We start from the raw sequence: 19,868 nt of genomic DNA on the forward strand, positions 1-19,868 counted from the left end.
CTTTAAAATCGCCTTTCCAGCAGAAACCTCTTCTCAAGCAATGCAAACAAGAGTTTTAATTTTTTAAGACGATTTGGAAATATCACCAGGAGTAGGGAATATAGGCAATCATCTTACAAAACGTGGGGGGCGGTCTTCTAAAATTTCCCAGGCTTCTCTAAGCATTCTGAAAATTTTTTTGTAATGTTCCAGAGGCTGCTACTTAAGAGAGCTTTACCAGAAACATGTAAGATTGTGATAAGGAACCAATATCAACCAAACAAAAACCACTACGCCACTGCAGCCTTTAGCCCAAAGCAATCTGGCCAACATGAACAGACTAACACTTGTGTTTATATGTGCAATTCTGGAAGTCCAGCTCTTTAGCACAGACTGCCATAGAGCCTCTCAAGCCACACATCTCGAAACATGAAATTCATATAATAAAGTGACTGATTTAACTCTCTTCTACCAGATTATGTAGAATCTCTGTAATTCTGGAAAGGGGGATTTGTATCTCCTTGTAGGTAGTGACAGAAGATCTGTATTTCCAAACAACAGAAACCAAGAAAACAAATAGCCCCACTTGAGGATTAGAGGCTAAAGAAAGCTTAAGGGTACTCTATTACTATTTAAAAAAAAACAACCAACCAAACAAAAAAAAACACTCAGTCCGTATCAACCATAAATGCAATTAATTTAATAGTCAGAAGAGTATTAGAACTTCTGTATATATTTCAAACTGTATTGTCAAGGATCTGATGGAAGCACACAGCTCCAGTGCACCCACTCAGACAGCCTGCCACTGAAAACTGCTGCTCCTAATCAAAAGAATCTCATTTTGGACACTGATCAGGCCTAGAGATCTCTGCTCTTGAGACACAACCTTGCATTTTAGTGTTACACAAAGCAGCTCACTGTTGGGTTTAATGAATTAAATAGAATTAACTAGTTTTTTTAATTGTTATGAACCTAATAGAGTTTTTTGCTACTCTTAAATTCCGCATGATACAGCTTCACCTTACAAGCATTCTTAACAATACTAGATAAATATCATTTGCACTTAATTTTTTCATCTGTTAAACAGCCACAAAATATGGTGCTCTCACACAAGCACCTTTTTTTGGTGAGAAGGGTAAACAAGCACTCTATTAAAGCATTATAAACATTCAAGGTGATTTGATCACTTCCCTCTATTCTGTTTCAACACATTGCTGTAAATCTTCCATTTTCACAGCATATAAAAAAATACCACAATCATCCACAAATTTAGAAATTTGTTAGTCTCCATACACATAATTTGTCTACAATACACTTCAACATTCCAGTTATCTTTCCTAAAATCTCTGAAGTATTTTTTTCTCCAGCCTTTAAATGTACTGATGTAGATTTTCCAGTTTAAAAAAAAAGGGGAGGAATAAATTTTGACAATAAAGCTAAAGTTATCTGTAGCAACTTCTACAGTAACACCTGATAGCACTAATTTAATGACAGCCTTGACAGAGCTAGGATGGCCTTGTCTCAGGACTCTGTCCTGCACATCTGTGCATTTCTAGCCCATATATTTTATCAGAACATTAACAAGCCTCATGTGTGAGCTCTGAACTGCGCACATACAGGAAGACAGACATTTATTCATATTTTCCACCAATCAAATGTAATGCATCTGTGAACAAATCAGTTTATTGCAAATAAACGTACTTTTACTTAAGATCATGAGAAGATTCTAATCCCAAGCAAGACAAATCAACTTCACAAACTTAATTCACACAATGCAAATAAATGCTTCACATTATAGACATTTAGATTTTCTTTAAACCTTTTTATTTAGAGATTTTTCTGGTAAGGAGATATACCATAGGAAAGCAATTTCACTGGCAGTGAGGTATGTATATACTCTACCAAAATACTCCTCTTGTTTTAACTGCTTTTAACTTTATTTACATATAAAGAAAATATCAATGCATATCCTTGGCTTAACTACAGTATCTGTTACCCTATATGAGTAAAATGAAATGTTAATTGCATACAAAATTGATTTGTAGAGGAATCTGATTTGATTTAAACAAAAATTATGTTCTGAAGACAGTTTAAATGAACAAACACAATTCATCATGACCAAGACACCTGCACCATATTTCCATCCTCACAGCACATTTATTTCAGTAATTCTGTAAGTAGGTCCTTAGCATGAGCATAGTGTTACAGTTTTCATACATATAATCACATCCAAAACAAGCTCTAAAATTTAAGTTGTAAACATTCTCTTCATATGTAGAAACATTTCAATGTGTTCGAATTTTCTAAAATGATCAATCTTTTAAACAGAATTATAAATGAAAAGTCTACTCTAACTGTGTAGTGAGCAATGCTTATTAGTACATTTCTACAGTGTTAAATAAAATAGTAGAGAGGCAAACTTCTGTAAGCAAGTCAGACTTTAAGTAAATCATCATAAAGAAACAAACTTGTTAACAAAAAGATGCTTTGTAATAAAGAAAGTTGGATTGAGTCTACTATGATACAAAAACATAAGGGTAAATACCATCTTTGTTGACAAGTAGGAGGTAGCATGGATGCACCACTTTATTGTCAGTGAGAAATGCAACTGAAGTAAAGAATATTTCCTTACCACAAATTTCCAGTATTATGTACATATTTCTCTTAGAAATTTGTTTAAACAAGTTTCCCTCCACTTTTTAGTACAAAAAGCCTCATGTGATTTAAAAAAAACACTTACACACCTAGATAGAATAGTACTAATTGCCCTATTTGAATGAAACAGTCTCTTGAACTATGAAGTACATGATATTTAATGCCCTAAGTTGAGTAAATTGTATTAGCAGTTCTCGGTATTATACAAAACACTACATACATACAAACAAAATATAATAATATCTTATTTAACTATGTAATTCTTTTTGGAATAAACAGAGCCTTGATTTGGGTAACACTGAAGAGAACATGGTTTGTTTTATTAAAATCTGTCTTTTAAGTACCCATGTGCAACAATTTAAAAATGGCTGCCATACATGTAATGGTCTTGTATTGATAGTGAACACAGTAACTGACAAAAACATAATAAACCTTAAAAACACATCTTCCACCCTATATAAAATATAAAGACTACTTACTGTAACTGTTAAGTATTCAATTTATTTTGATGTTACTGTAATCCACTTCCTCTATTTTTCTGTCTTTAGCATTTATAAACATAATTTAGTGTAGCAATTTATTTTAAAAAATGACAAAGTATTTCAAATTTACATCCAATTAAAATTTAAAAGGTTTTCTTGTTCTATGATGCTGCTTCTGCCATCAGTAAAGAAAATGAAGTTTCAGTAATTGAAGCAGGCTTTTTAAGTAGTGATGTGACTTCAACCATGCCAGCTCCAGTCCGTGGAAGATTTGCGTTGACAATGTGTCGCTGCAAGTGCTTTATCCAGTCTTCTTGAACAGACAAAGGTCCTCGAAAGACCAGACCACAAAACCTATGCAAATATTAAAATTATTCCATCAACATATATCTAGCACTACTGAAAAATTATAAAATAAAGACATGAAGTGGAAAGTCTTAATTTTCTTGAAGTTTGTTTCTACATATCTTAGCAGAAAACCTTAGTAATTGAGTTCATTTGTAGTAACTATAAGCACAAAAAACCTGCAGTTTACATAACTTACACTCTTACATTTTTAACACTAGCAATAACAATCTGTTCTTATGTAAGGTTTCTTTTGAAGGACAGAATATTACTCAGACATGACCAGTAAGATTTTAGCTAGAGAAACAGTTGGCAACCTAATACCTGAGTAAGACTGATTCAAGTCCTCTTGTTCAAATTAATGAAAACAGGCAACTGCTTCCCCCTCTTATTATTATTAAAATTAATCACAAACACATTTACAGGATACAATCTTAAATCTTCTTATGACCAAAATTAGCAAGCTCTTACGAATGTGTTCTTTCAATTAAAATAACCCTATGTACCTGCATCTGAGTATGTAAACTTCATCCGCACTATGAGGTAATGGCAGCATTTTTTTCTTGCTTCCAGATCTTGACCTTGACTTCTTTTGCTTACAGTCTAAAGCTAGTAAGAGAGAAATTTCCATATGTGAAAGTGATACTTCAATGATGTTAACCAAATAGAGATATTTAGTAAGCATCCCCTATAGCAGTAGTGAAAAGACATCTACCTCCTTGTTACCCTACGTTTAGTTGTAATATAAATCCAAACAATTACAGTGTGCTTTAAGAAATTTACTGGCAAAACAAATGAAGCTTTTTTTTTTTAGTTTAGTACATTGCTTGCTCTTTAAAAGACTACGTAATTGACATTCAGCATTAAACTGTTACTTCAGTATCAGCAAGCACCTACTAACCTATTGCAGTATTATACAGAGCAAAGCACCATTGGAAATTCCCTTACATGTATAAAACGCTGTAAAAATCTTGGAACTTCTGTTGTAGTTCAAGTACCATTTTAAGTCCACTCACGTTCAACCAAGTTACAACTTCACAAAGTTGTAGCTTTCAGCTAATACAAGCAAGAATTTCTAGTTTGAATGAAACACCTGCCATTTGTTTTCAACATAAAGCAAAAGTTTGTCCTTTTATTCTAAGAATTTCAAATGAAGCTTCCCCCTCACTCCTGTCTGAATTCTAATGCAGCTTACAAAAAATATGTATTAATCCTTGGCAGTGGGAGCTGGTATTAGGACAATCAACAGGGATGGCGAGGCCACTTTTTAAATTCAGTTTGAGCATTTGTAACTATGTATGAAAATAATGTGTGTGAACAGGAAACGCATAGCAAATGGGTTCAGTTAGCATTGAGGTCTGTAGCTCTCATAAATAGATGTAATAGGCATCTGTAACAAAACCTAGAGATTCTAAGAAGCAGCCAAAGTTGGGGGATGAGGGGATTAAACTGAGTTAATATTGTTATGATGAAAACAGCTCAAGAAAAAACAAGAAGTTTGGGACTGCTTGAACTGAGAAGTATATCTAGCTATACTCTATTCCAAAACACCGACACGAAAACTCCACAGAAACCTGAAAGACAGTAACAAGTGGTATTCTTGATACCAAAAAGTCATAATGCTATGCTACTGAAGCATCTTAACAGTAAAATTAACAAAAAAAAACGTTACACTTATCTAAGTTTTGACTCCTGTAATAGAAAACAGAAGAATAAACCTCTTAGTATTCTGAAGCGTAAGACATCATTTGGTGAGGCAAAACATGCTGATTTAAAGAACACAGTCTTGATTGCATCCTTCATTTTTCTTACGTCCTCCAAATGAGCACCTCTCAAGCTTTTACCCTGTAGCCAAACTTTTAACTTGTAGATACACCAGACATTTCCCAGTTCCATCCCCAGATTTAAAGATTCCTATAGTATCTAGAAAAATTAGAATGAATTTTTGAGGTTTGAAGGTACCAGAGAACTAATCAAACAAGTAGAAAGCAGATACAACTCAAAGAGACTTCCTTCAGACCCTAGGTCAAGCCATCATTAGGAAGATGAGGCTCAACAGCATTTTTTCCTGATCACAACAATGAAAGCAGTCTGGATATAAAGGCAGTAACCCAAGGTGGCAGGGGAGAGAGAGAAAAATGGCGAAGAAAACTTCTAGAAAAGTGAATAGGTAAGAGGTTCTTAATGCTTTATGCTCTCATCAAAAGCATATTCTTCATATAATTAGGAAGAAAAAAGCTAACTATCTATCAGGCTGTAGGAATGACCAAATAGTATAAATATTTTACATACTGCAACATCAGTAACAACATCACCAGAAATGTAAGCAGATAAAATACTGAAACCCAGACACCCATTCTCTGAAGAGAACTAGTTGCATGAGGGGCAACTTATCTGAGGCAGTTATTACAGCAAAAGCTTTGCCATTGCCGATTTTGCAGAACATCATTGGAAGGAGGGAAACAGAAGTCAGTATTATCCGAATGCAAACACATCCATGAGTTGCATCTGATGTCAGTTAGTTGATGTCAGTTGAGATAATAAAAAAACCAAAGCAGTAGACAGCAGGCTCCTAGAGAAGCCTACATGCATTTGAAAGAAGAACTATCTTATTTCCTTCATGTTGGCAAACTTAAGACATCATTCCCATCGACAAATTTGATTCTACTCACATACATCCCAAGCATTTCAGAGAGCTTTCACTTTCTTACTAGACGTGAATTGGTCTTCTGCAACAGAGTTCTTGAAACCTAATGGTTTTATGTGTGTGTAATCTTGTAAGAAAAAAACCCTCTGAACTACTGTGCAATCAAATAGACAGCAACACAAACAGAAACTGCCATAATGTACAAGGAGAGGTAGTTTCTACTTCCTTGAAAGGTACCTTTTCCAAGAACAATGAGAAAACAAAGGAAACAAAAGAATGGCTTTTCTCTGAGCCATTTACGATGGAGGCTCTAGATAGAGAAATTACAAAACAAAGAACAGAAAATATCACAGTAAAAGACATCAAGAAAAAAATTCAGATCACTCAATGTATTCTCAGAGTAACTTAGCTAAGATTGGAAGTAGACTTGCCCAAGCAAGAAGCTGTTACAAAAGACAGAAAATACTAAGAATACTAAACCTGTGTCCTGCAAGGGGTATTTTTTTCTTGTCTTTGTCTTTTGACCTAGTGAACATACTCCTTCACATTTTAGAGGACACAAAGCAGCGCAAGTACATTTTGAAGTTATTCCAATGAAGCCGGAAAATAGGTGGAGAAAGTAACATCCGGGCAAAGCTGACTGAAAACTATAATTCCAACACCAGTTATCAGAGACATGTACAGGTAACTGCCACATTAATTTAACTTCTGTCTATCCAGAGAGTAACAAGTTTAAATTAATTCACATGCACACACTAAAGTACTCTGTGGATACGATGCTTACAAATGCTTGCAAGTCAGTCACACCATTGCCTCACCCATAAGAAAGCGTAGCCATGTTCTGACCAAAACTCAGTTACTGTTCTTCCAATGCCTTTACTGTAACAAAGCATGACCTCCTCAGAAAGTATGTTTTTGGCACTTTCGGGAAGAGACCAAGAATAATTTGGCTCTAGTAAGCTGCATGGAAATTGCAGCAAATTGCCAGAGAGAGGCAGGAACTACCTACCATTAATGCCTGCTTTGTGGCTATCACAGCTCCCAGACTATCATCCTTCATTCTCCATATAGGCCCAATTCTTTTTGGAAGAAGCCTCCTTCCTTCAAGTTTGGCCACCTGGTGTTTCCTAGTTCCTATTCCAAAAACTTTTTGTAAACAACCAGTTAACACCACTTCATCAAACCTCTAATACAGCATGACAGGGAAACAACCCATTTAAAACAAAAGACAATAAAACTTTGGAGGAATCTCCTTGAGGCACTCAAGTTCATTTCAGAGCACACTATTTAGAAAAATATATGCTAGGTAAAAAGACTGCATACAAAAACCTTCTTTACCTCTATGACAGCTTACCAAGAAAGACTACAAGCAGATGGAGATAGGAGGCTAAAATGAGCATGCCTAAGACAACATGAATTAGAAAAGTGAGAATTAGAGGTCCTTCATGCCAATGACATTTGGTCTGAGGTTCAAAATTAAAGTGCATCTATGCTAATTTGCATGCTCCACTTCTTGATGTCCCCCAACATGGAACACTTCTCATTTCAAGAAGACTGAAGCTGGGTCTTTATTCAGACTTCATTACTTTTGTCATAGCGTATGTAAGCTAACACAAGTTGAATAATTGCACGTATAAGTGGATCTAATTAACCATTTAAAACCACTGCCAATTAAAAAGTAAAAAATAATTCATTATTTTTCTTGTATATTTATTCACTAATTTTGCAAATTCAATCACATGCTATCTATCCTCATCATTACTGCACAGTAAAATGCATTTTAAAAAACCCTCCAGTAATTTGCTCCCTGAAGGATTTTATAGGATACTAAAAATTAGCTCATCGTGCTGGTTGATAACTGTAACAGCACAAATAAAGACATGCAAAGCCAGTGGATCTCAGATTTCTGCTGTAGCTGCATATGCTTCCACAGTAAACTTCCCGAAGCTACAATTTTGGCAAAGCAGTATTAGAAATTATTTGGAAGCATAGTGGCCACGTGAACTGCTACCTCAGCCATACTGTTGGCTCAAAGGCCAGATTCCTTGCTCTGTATTTTATTGTTCTCACCCAAACTTCTGAAAAAGCCTCCATCTACAGAAGCAAAGACCAACAAAGAGAGTAGTGATACCCAGAAGATGACAGCCTGTAAGAAGAGACTGAGTATGTGAAAAGAGTCAACAAAGAGAAGATGTAAAAAGCCAGCGTGCCAGAGAGTATCAAGAGACTTGGGGGTGGGGGGGTAGAAGAGGAAGGAAGCTTGGGTGGGAAAGAGAGAAGAAAAGGAAGGAAGCTGGATATACAACTGTACCAAGAAGAGCGAGATGCATTTTGAAGATCTTGCGTCTGTCCAATGCTCTAAAGATAATCAGAAGAAAGAAGTAAATTTGCCACATGCTCTGAGAAACACTAATGTGTTGCTATTCACCAAAACAGGTATAAAAGGAAATTAGCATCTACTTAAGATGAGCGATTAAATCATTATATTGTTCAAAATTGGACTGCATAACAAAAAAAAAAAAAAAAAAAAATTAATGTTCCAGTCAAACATCTGAAGACCATCATGCAAGCACTAATACAAAAGCAAGTAACTATCCAAATGAACCTGGACAGGCATTTGCTGTGGATCCATAGTGCATAACTATAGACACAAATTAAGTTTAATAAACACTAACCTTGAACAGCCAACAGCCTAGAAAGTTTCACTTCTAGGATGTTTTTCTTGAGTCCATTCTCAAAATTTACCATTATGCTTAACTACGTCTATTATACTGCTAAAACTGTCAAGTTGCATTTGAAAAAAAAAAAAGAGTAAGATTTAACTAAATGTGATCAAATTACTGACTCTGAAGCAGCAGGGGATCTGCTAGAAAAACAATATGATAATAGTCAATATCAAAACCATATGCAGACAAACTCAAAAACGGAGCAGAAGACTATAGGGCTTAGTACTAGCGCTAGGAAAGGTCTCATTTTGGTGACATGCAGAGATTACTGTATTTCTCTTACTAAACAGTAATGCCTAGGTAGCTCCCATAACAATTGCCAAACAGAATTACAGCATTCACGTTTACACACAATTATTTAATTACACCAAGAAACTGAGACAAATATTCAACCAACGTGATTTCTTTTTGGTAGTTATGTTTACTTTAGAAGATATACGAAAGGCTCCATGAAAACAAAAGAAATATCCTCATTGTCTCCATACAGGTTCCAGGCTGAAGCCAAACTGAAGACATCTCGAAATTGCTCTCAACTGCAACCATGTTTTAATAAAAGAAACGGAGATCTCCCCAAGAGCGACACTCATAGCAAAGTTTAAAACTAGTGTGTGCTAGTGAATCTTGCATTAAAAGAATTATCTTCACAAAAATTACAATATAAAGTGGAATATCAAATAAAACCACTGTTTAAAAGCATATTTTTTGGTCTACAAGCCTTGCACTGAGCTTGCTCTAATGAAAAGTCAACGAGCAAAGTTTACAAATTTCACAGAGTTACAACAATTTTAGTGGTAATGACTAAGTTAATACAAATATACAGTGGTTGCATAATGTTATAGCTAGAACCTATAAGTCATTGGTTTCAGCGAAAGGCCTTTATCCACATGGTACAGGCTATTTATCTGGCTCAGTACCAGCTTCTGAGATCAAAAGATTTTTTTTTTTAAAGTTTTGTTTCTGACTTTTTTTTTTAAGCTTTGTTTCTAACCTCATTTTGTTTCTAACTTAGTTTTAAACAAACTTCTAGTTCCAATGATACAAGACTCAGGAGTTTTCTTTCAGTTCTTTTAAAGAAAGCGGCAACTGTTCTGCTGAGTATGCTACTACTTCGCTAGCAAAATATATTTCTTAAAGAAAACAAACAAAAATCCCTGAAAGCACCTTAACAAACTACCTTCATTTTTCCCATTTAGCAAAAGGGAAGCTGAGGTACAAGGATTTTGTCCAGGATCCAATCTCTGTGTACTATCTTGTTTGCCACAGGGCCTCCTCCATTGAATTACTGTTAAGATTTCAATGTGCAATTTAAATATATAGCTACTGAAAAATATTTCACCAGTAGGTATATAAGCAAAGTAACTTACCACAGGGCTAACATCAAATCACAGCAGTGGTAAATGAAGTCCACTATCATCATCTTTCTACTGAGTAAATATGAAAACTTTCAGAATCACTAACTAAAGGCATACACTCCTACACATTGGATATTACTGCATCTGTTGACCTCCTTCTAAATCTACTTTGTTATAGCATTAACTTATGTTAGTATAACATAAGACCTGGCAGCCACAGGCCCAGTTTGTAAAAATACTTCTTTTAGCCTTCTGCAGAGAAAGCCTGAAACTCAGTTTATTTGTCAATCTTAGTACAATGAATTACATCTGCAGATAAAAAAAAAAGGATTATGCATTTTTCCAAAGCGTTATGTAAAAGTCTGTGCTTGTTGATGCAGAAAACTGATGGTTGCCCTTCTTAATTACGGAATATTCCAACTTTGTATCTCTAAATTTGCCTCACTATATTCCACCTCTGCTACCCAATTTGCTGTTGATCATACAAAGTCCCACTAACCTCAGCAATAATCCAAGTAAACTCAGAAATTGCCTACAGCCAAGCAAACTGCAGGTCTCTGGAAATGAGTCAAAATATGGAATATTAGAGGAATTTCAAAATGAAGTGTGTTTTAATAAAAAACATTAATAGCAGTGCCAAATGCTGTACTACACTCACTCCATGTCAGACCAGGTAGTTTTTGGGTTGTAAGCCAAACAAGAAATGAAACCAACTACATACAGTATTTTGTTAGAAATACACAAACTGTAAAATTACTTGCTTTTCCTATTTTAACTACAGTATTCTTAGTAATTATATGTACTAGATTGTAAAAATTACTTGTCCGTTTGTTGTGGGGGTTTTTTTTTTCCCCTTTCATTTTTGAGGTACTTTTAAACACTTCATTAGAAGGCCAACTAGCTGGTTTGGAAGTTGTGATATTGTAGGAGAATCAATTTAAGAGACCATCTCTTAGTTTTGCTTACATACCTTAAGTGTTGGATCCAAAAATAAATGAGTAAGAATGAAAATCAGACATGAGAGTGGACAACAGCAACATACCTTTTCTTACAAGTTGCTGAAGTTTTATGGCAAATAAATTGCTTACCAGCAGAAGCTTCAAAATTATTTTGAATTAACATATGCTTTTGTCCAGTCTGATGAGGAAAATGTATCATAGACAGACTTGCTTTTACATCTGTAACAAAACATACCTGTCCCAGTCAAAAGTCCAGCACTCTTCTTTCGTGCATAAGCGCGTAAGTGGTTGGACAGGCTAACAGCACTTGTAAACGTCGTATTGCAATGCACACACGTTCTAAGCTTCACAGGCATACCTATCATTCAAAAGAAAACTATAATCCAGTTCTCTCTTAAAAAAATGAAATTCTCAAAGCGTTGTAAAAAGTTTTCTGCAATAAAGATGGTTTAAAATATATTCACTGCATTGACGCAATTGTTTAGTATATTAGAAGGATCCAAGTTAACCGTTATTAGTTTTCCATGTAGTGCTTTAAGCCAAACCATGTTATTTGAAAAAGAACAGAAAGGAGGCAACTTGAGCCCATTAGGCTACTCTGCATTTAATACCTACTATCAAGTTCCTACAAATCTCCACATTATGAAGCTCTAATCCCAAAATACAATCCTGTAATATGAATAGCACAATTCTGTTGAGAAATTTCAGAGCTTGCAACATTTCCAATAAAAAGAATTTAAAAAATCTAGTTGACAAAGTGGTAATTAAAAGTGTTTTACCCGTAAGACTGAAGAGCTCAATACTAAATTAGGCTGCTATTGAAGGCTCGGAGAAAAAGGTGGTAAAACACACCACTGAACAGCTGTTAGACAAAACATTTTGTTCAGTGCATTTTCTGTTCATTACTTTAGATGCGCAATCGATAATGAAAGTTAATGGTTTGAAGTTTTTTGCTAAAATCTTTGTGCTAAATAAATAATCAACAAAGCAACATGCTATTTATCACAGGAAAACAGTGAAACAATACTGAACTCCTCACTTACCAGACAAAGAAACCATTATAACTTATCCCCTGCTCAACTTCACCATGTTTCTCCCTTCATTTTACCAAAGACATATTGTTTCGGTCAACTAATATTTCAAGTTCTCTACTAATAAATTATTAGAAGAGTAAATAAAAAAAGCTAAAACTACTCAGCTGGAAAGCCTCTATTTGCAGGAAAGAAAGAATCCTATTCTCCAGCAGCCCACAGAAGACATGCTGTTTTTTCAGGCAAGTTACAGAAGAAGAACACCTGGTTGGTAAAAACCTTTTTAAAAACTAAAACCAGAATTAGAAATATTTGCCTTTTTAGGAAAAACAGAAGAATTTCAACTTTATGTTAAATATTTTCTTATTAACTCAACTGGCACAGTGCGTTAGTTGTCAAATTCTGTTACCTCAGCCATAGACAATTATAGGGCCCCATTCGTAACTGTTAGTACTATGCAAGCATATGCTTATTTTTACCTGGTTGTTCATCACAACCAAACAGGTGCTACCTAGTGTTCAGCGGTAAGTATTAAACAGAAAGCAATACACAGTGTCAGGTTTAGCAAGCTAATCCTTTAGCATTGTTTTTCAAATCATTAAGCCTGTCAAAGATACACTTCCTTTATTAAGCAATCTCCTGTCTTAAAGGACAACCACAGACGTCCAGAAGACATTAAATGTAATACTGTTCCACCTCTACTATGTCATTTTAGAAAGCCACCTTTGTTAAGAAATTGATTGCCACACTGTTGTAGTCCCCTGAAAGAACTTCTGAGCACATCGGATTGTTGTTGTTGTTGTTATTTGTTTAAAGGAAGACAAGAATATAGCTGAAAAAGTACTAGGCACTGCCAGTTTTACTAACCTGCACTGGGTAATAACAAGAAAATCAACAGAACCAAAAAAAGTCAGGGGTATAAAAATAAGATCCCATTCCTCAATCTAAAGAATCCTGCAGCATTATAAGGTGGTGTCCAAACAAGAAACAGATAAATGCAAGCTCTACATACACATTAAAAAGGATGTTGTAAGAATTCCCCAAGACTAGAAATAACACTTATGTGACAAGTAGGTTAAAAACATCACTCTAAAAACCTGCTCTATTAGTATACAGAGTATCTAGGAAGTCAATTATAGAATTGTTTCGTTAGCACAATTCTCAGCGGAGGGGCCGTATCGGTCAGGGGCTGTGCATTAGAAACCTGCTGGCTACAACTGTATTCCAACAAAGCTTGAACCAGCACAGGTCTTCACTCAGGATAGACAGGCCCTAAGCAAGCACCAGTTTCTCACAGCAGCCGCAATTTTGAAACAAACAAGAATTAATCTATGTTGTAAGAGTATGTTTGCCTAAAACCATCAAAATTAGTTGACAGTGATTCACCAATTTGGAATATTATGCATTTATAATGGTATCAACAGTTCTGTTAGTTTGAGCAAATGCTGCTTTGCGCAAACCTCAAAGATTTAAATGAAGTAGTTCCCACACCAGCTGTTTTAATGTCCAGAAACAGGGTTACAAGCCCAAACATTTCAGAACTGTTAGTCTACCAAATATGCATGGACACTTCAACTTGTTGTTGCAGGATGTCTCTTCTTCCTTACTGAGGCTCATTTTATGTCAGCTTTGAATTTGTATGCCCAACCATATGCAGAACAGGAATTTTGTTCCATGCAAAAACCCCTCAGTGCTGCTGAGGGTTTTTTTCACTTTAGGAAAAACATGTCAGAAAAATTTGCTGTGCTACCTCTCGCAGTCAGTGTCCTCTGGAAATGAAACAAGAATTAAATGAACAGAATCCCAAATAAAATACTCTGCACTTGTACATTTTCTATGAATTAAAGGATTCTTTGGATGTCAAGACAGCTAGAAACATCTTCTTACCTGACTGCATAGTCAAGTCCATTTTTTGTGGCTGATACATCAATGGACTGTCTTCATTTAATGGAAGAACACATTTCTGAACAAACCTCTTTCTTGCAGTTTGATTATGAATCTTTTGAGGAGAAATATCAGGATTCCTTTCTTCTCCTAACCTCTTATTTTTCAGGAGTTCTATCAGTGTAAGTGACTGATTTTTTTTTTCATCATGTAGTACTGCTTTTGTTTCATCACATTCATTTAGGAAACTCAGCCCTTCTTCCTCCGATGCAGACACAGATGTATCTTCAGTCTTTAGGCCATTATGGTATGCTTCAAGAGGTATAACATTCTGAGATAAAAAGTCATCATTTGATGCAAATTTCTGAGCAACAAATGGTCTGGGAATAATGCGGCGACTGTTCAAAGCCTTTAGGATTTTTTCATACTTCTCTTCATTTTGCATCATCTCATTCAGAACACAGATCGGAGACTTGTGTGCGTCCCACTTGGTTTTGCCAAGCCTCTTCAGGTGTCCTCTCACATGATTAGACAAACCAATTTTAGTATCGAACCAGCCTCCACAGAGCTGACACGTATGCTCAGAGGAAGTTTCAGATTTCTCAATCGCTACAAAGAAAATAATTTTCATGTTTTTTGACAATTATATACAGTTAAACATTACAATAGCAAGTCACAAGGATAAGAAGAAAGGCTTTACAACAAGATAAAGCAAGTCTTGTTTAGTGCTCAATAAATCTCTTTGTCCCCTTTACTTTATACCCAAATTAAAAAAGAACAACATAAACAACTTACCTTTTCTAACACGTTTAACAGGAGTTCCTGTTCCAGTTCGTTTAAAATGTTGCATTTTGTCACTTGTTGCTATCTGTTCTGGTGAAACAACATGACGAGCTTCATAGCTTAGTCCAGCTCTGTGAAGATGTCCTCTGACATGATTGGACAATCCAACACCTGTTTCAAAGGTTGCTGGACAGTATGGGCAGGACTTCTTTTCAAGCGACAAATCAGTCCAATGGAAAACTGAATTATGCTTTGGCAATGCTGATCCTACATTTTCTAAATTCTGAGGATCATGCAAATCATGCAGGAAGTTACTACCCTCAGCATCTTCATAATACTCAAAATAAAAGCCATCATTCTGCTCATAACTAAGTGAAGATTTATCACCAGCTTCATGATCTTCCATTTTACCTTTGAATATGGGGAATAGGTTTACATGCTCCTGATTAATATCACTGTAAGATTCATCCTCCACAGACTGTGTAGTGTAATCACATAGTTCAACATTATCCCATGAACTTTCATCCTCCGTTTCATAGCTGTCTTTTTTTTCAGCAGAGTTAAGTTTCTGTAAAACAACAACAGTCATTTTATGCAGAAAATCTGGATAGCAATCCAAATCATCTCCTGTAACAGAGCCTTCCCTCTTGGATTCTTTAACCACTCTTTTTACAGCTACATGCCTATGATCTTTACAGCCTTCTGCCCTTTTGCAATCAAGATTATTTGAATCCATGACAAAACAATTATTACGGGGACTACTTGATGAAGAAAATAAATGTAAAGAACTGACAGAGTTGGACTCTTCCTTTTTTAAATGCAAAGGATAAGAGTCACTAGATTTTTTAATCATCCTGTAGTTTTCATATTTGTGTCTATATAAATAATTACCGCTTGTTTTGACACTAGCTTTCTGTTTTGCTGCTTGATGAAAACATTTAGGTTTCTGGTCAATGCTATTTCTAATCAAAAAGGTCTTGTTTGTAGAATTTAGATTGCACACACTTACAGATGACTGTGAAACGCTCTAGGGTCTCTTGTGAAGTTTTGCGAAGTTACTGGACTGTGAAGTAGAGCCAAATGATCTTTTTACATCCTGTTTTAAAACAGAGTTCTTTGGAAAAGTAGAAGATTGTTTGATCAACTGTTTTGTCCTGCTACCAAAATCTAAAGATTCTTCTATTATGCTGCCTTTTCTTTTTTCTAGTCTAAGATGGCTACCAAAGGGATCAATGCATGATGCTGGGTGCAAATATTCCACGTGTTTTTTTAAAATGCTTCTAGCTGAAGTAGTAAATGGACACATCTTACACATATATGTCGATGACTTTTTTGAGGATCCTAAATACGGATCTTTCAAGGATGCCTTTTTCTGTGTTTTCCTCTGGGACATGTCGCTACCGATAATTGAACATTTGACTACTGCTCCATGAGCAATTCCTCGATGGCATTCCAGTTCATTTTCTGTCACAGCCATGAAATTGCATTCCTCACAGCAATAATATCTTTTATCTTTTTCATGGGTCTTTGCATGCTGCACAAATGTTTTGGGACAATTGGTACCAAATACACACTGTGGGCACTGTAACCGTGCGCTCCTACCCTCATCCTGAAGTTCTTTCAGCTCTCGGATTTCTTCCATCAGTTTTTGCCTTCTTTCCTGGTGAATTATCATATGTTTAAGAAGTGAATTACGATCTCGAAATGTCCTTCCACATTCCCTACATGCATAGGGCCTGGGGACATTGAGATGTCGGAAATGACTGTTCCCATCTAAATGGTACATCATATGTCTATGCAGATGTTTCTTCTCCCTAAAATTCACATTGCACTTTGTACAGGGATAAAATGATGGTTCATCAGTACTGAAAGTAGATGGTGATTCAGAATCATTCTGTTCACATTTATTTTTTAAAGTATTGGAAAGAAAAGTGCTAGTGTGAACAGGAGAAGTATCTTCTGCACAGTTACTAGTGGGACTATAAATAAGCTGCTGGATATCAACAGCTTCCAGCTCTTCATCTGTGGATTCAGGCTTTACTTTACTCAATGAATATTTTTGTGGTTCTACTATTTGTAGCTCCTCATTCTGCTCTAAGAAGTCAACATTTAATAGTTTTGATTTACTAGGAATACAACTGGTATCGCCAAAACAGTCTTCAGTATAGCGTGTTATTTTACTAACATCCATTTTCCTTTTTCGCTTTTTTTCTAAGCCTACTTTACAGTGAATGGGAGACTTCTCTATTGTTTCTTCGTTTGTCATAAGAAACTGTATAAACTCTTTTTGTGGATCCCAGCTGGGATCACATCCTGATCTAAAACCACCTGTACCTGAGGAAATGCCTGTTAACGTATCGACACAATCGTCTTTTACTAGTAAATTTTTATCATCCTCACAAACTTCTACTTGGCCTACTAAAGTGCTATCTACACTATTTCCTACTGATTTCTGTGAATCACAACCAATTGAAGCAGAGGTAGGTAGATTTTTAATGGAATGAGTCAGGTTCTTAGCATGTGCTACATCAGGTAACAAAAATAAAACTTGGTGCTGATTTGATTTCTGTGTTGTACTCTTTGCAGGCAGCTGAAGATCATGAACCACTGTCAAAGTTGAGCAGGAATCTGTGTGATGACCTACAGGCTGTCCAGTGGCTAGTGAAACACTGCCTTTATTCATAATGGAAGTCTTAGTTGAGGTGGAGTGTGAAACTGGTCCATTAACAGCAGTTCCTCTAGACAAGATAAAGTTTTCACTAGAAACAGTAGGAGCACCACTGTGTATAAATAGAGAAGTTTGGCCTCCACTTAAGGCTTTTTCAGATCTGTCCCTTGATAGCTCCTCAGGCAGAGTCAATGTATTGTTCTTCTGAAATGACGTGTCACACTCTTGTGGTTTAGGAATGCCACCTTCTTCCTCAGATATGAAATTATCATCACACAGGATTTCTTCTTCCTTAGCACCAGTGATTTCAGTATTTATCTCTAAATCATCCATATTGCTGGTCTGTCCATTAAGTACATTTATACTAAAAAACAAACAAGAAAAGAATCAGGCAATCACAGAAATAAATAATGGCAATTTTAATTTACAGTTCTCTTCAGGATCACCCTTCTTCACACTGTAATCTAAAAATATGTTTTGAACTTGTTAAAAATGTATTTTTTTTATTTTTATTCAAAACATGTTTAAAATTAACCAATGAAGCATCTAAAAAAAATGTATTTTTTTGCTATGCTGTATTAATAACCGTACAGCAAACTAGTCATTGCCCAGTATCCCAGTTCAAAAAAGCCTGAACACCTACATACAAGCAAGATGGGAGAAATGAGATTGTCAAAAACTGTGCAAATACATTCTACGTACATTAACATAAACACAGAGTTTATCTTTAGTTGTTTTCTAGAAGTAAAACAAGTTAGGAATAAAGGCTATTCAGACATCTGTTAGTCATTTTAGCGTTTGTTTTTGTTTGTTTTTTTTTTTTTAAAAACATACTTCCTTTTAGCATCTAGGAAACTAAAATAATCTTTATGTATCTCAAGGTATCACTTTTTTCAAAGGGTTTTTATACAACTGACCTGATGCTACACAGAAGCCTGCAGAAGTGTTTACTTTAGCATTATCGGAGAAAACACAACTAAGCTGATTTTGGACATCTGATTACTGATAGATGCGTAGCAAAGGATCAAACTCACTGAAGAAATGAAATATCTTCCCATTCCCTTCTTACAAAAGGGCTCTCCTTGCTTTAAAATAAATAAATCAGATCCTCCTTATGTTATAAGGCCATTTAAAATGATGAGCAAATAAAATAGCATCTTCTCAAAGGTGGAAAAAAACCCCACAATTAGAAAGAAACATTTAATTAGGATTTACCTACCAGAGGAAATCACCATGCTGAATCCAGAGCATGACAATAATCGTATCTACTAGTACAGAGAACTACTACATATTAATTCCCTCTGGGAGGCCTTGTGTACATAAATATGTCTTTCTACAAGCGACTTTCATTCATACACAAAATCATCTACCCAATGCTTAGTGAGCACAAAGGAGTTGCCTATACATGAAAATCAGTGTGTAATAAACAGAAGTATGAACTTAAGTCTACCCTGGCATTTACCTTTTATATGGGTCCTCAGAACAGTAAGCATAAAGCATTAAAACACCCATCTGGGAGCCGGAAACATCTATCTATATTTTACAGAAATCACATATTTTACATTTAAAGAGTACTATTCGCTTTGATCTTTTGGGGGATTTGATTCCTGCCATCACGTACTTAGTTTCAGTTACTAATTAACATTTTGAATAGAGCTCAGTTAAAAGGAGTCATTACCTAGACTCTTTGAATTAAGATGTTATAACTCACAACTAATATCCATGGCTCCCTGCAATGGTCCTTCATCAAAATCAAGGAAGACCACACTTGACATCCTTTTTTCCTAAGGAGAGAAAACAACCTGGTTAAATGACACCACTTTCATCTTTACACGTCACGCTCTAAAATGAGTTCAGCATTTCTATTCGTTTTTCAATTCAACATTACGATAGCTATCCACACAATTCAAAGCTAGCTACAGCCTCATGGAAATTCTCTGTTATTGTGCTTGTTTTGTTTCAAATCGGCAAAAGGATGAAACAAATATTTCAACATCCTTTAAATTTGTAAAAAACAAACCTTAATGTAATACAACTTATTTACTACTTTGAAGATAAAAGTAACTCTATTTGGAGTAGAAATATAATGAAAAAAATTTGCCATTAAAAAAAAATGTTTCCTTTGCTATTCAATCATTGATCTAGGCAATTTAGAAATGCAGCAACGCTTATGTCAGACACATAATAAATGCTTAAAGTGTATGAAATATTTTATTGTATTATTTATCTATAACATGCCTTTATGCAAATGTTTTACTAGACCCCCCAGTTTCTCATCTTCCTATTTCTTAGATTTTTGCATTTCTTTGCTGTTTTGAGATGGGTCATTTTCCACCATAATAAAGACTTCCAATAAG

At 35.3% G+C, this 19,868-nt stretch overlaps 1 protein-coding gene across 1 annotated transcript in view; it reads right to left on the minus strand.

Moving 5' to 3' along the window:
• Nucleotides 1-1,776: 1,776 nt before the first annotated feature.
• Nucleotides 1,777-19,868, minus strand: part of ZNF644 (zinc finger protein 644) — a 30,563-nt gene continuing 12,471 nt past the window's right edge. The window contains 7 exon segments of the mRNA XM_009588210.1: nucleotides 1,777-3,470; nucleotides 3,968-4,070; nucleotides 11,381-11,503; nucleotides 14,064-14,669; nucleotides 14,856-15,411; nucleotides 15,853-17,875; nucleotides 19,190-19,295. Coding sequence (XP_009586505.1) covers nucleotides 3,278-3,470; nucleotides 3,968-4,070; nucleotides 11,381-11,503; nucleotides 14,064-14,669; nucleotides 14,856-15,411; nucleotides 15,853-17,844 — 3,573 coding nt within the window. The 5' untranslated portion in view covers nucleotides 17,845-17,875; nucleotides 19,190-19,295 and the 3' untranslated portion in view covers nucleotides 1,777-3,277.

The sequence above is a fragment of the Fulmarus glacialis genome, unplaced genomic scaffold (genome assembly GCF_000690835.1).
Source record: "Fulmarus glacialis isolate BGI_N327 unplaced genomic scaffold, ASM69083v1 scaffold4932, whole genome shotgun sequence".
NCBI lineage: Eukaryota > Metazoa > Chordata > Aves > Procellariiformes > Procellariidae > Fulmarus > Fulmarus glacialis.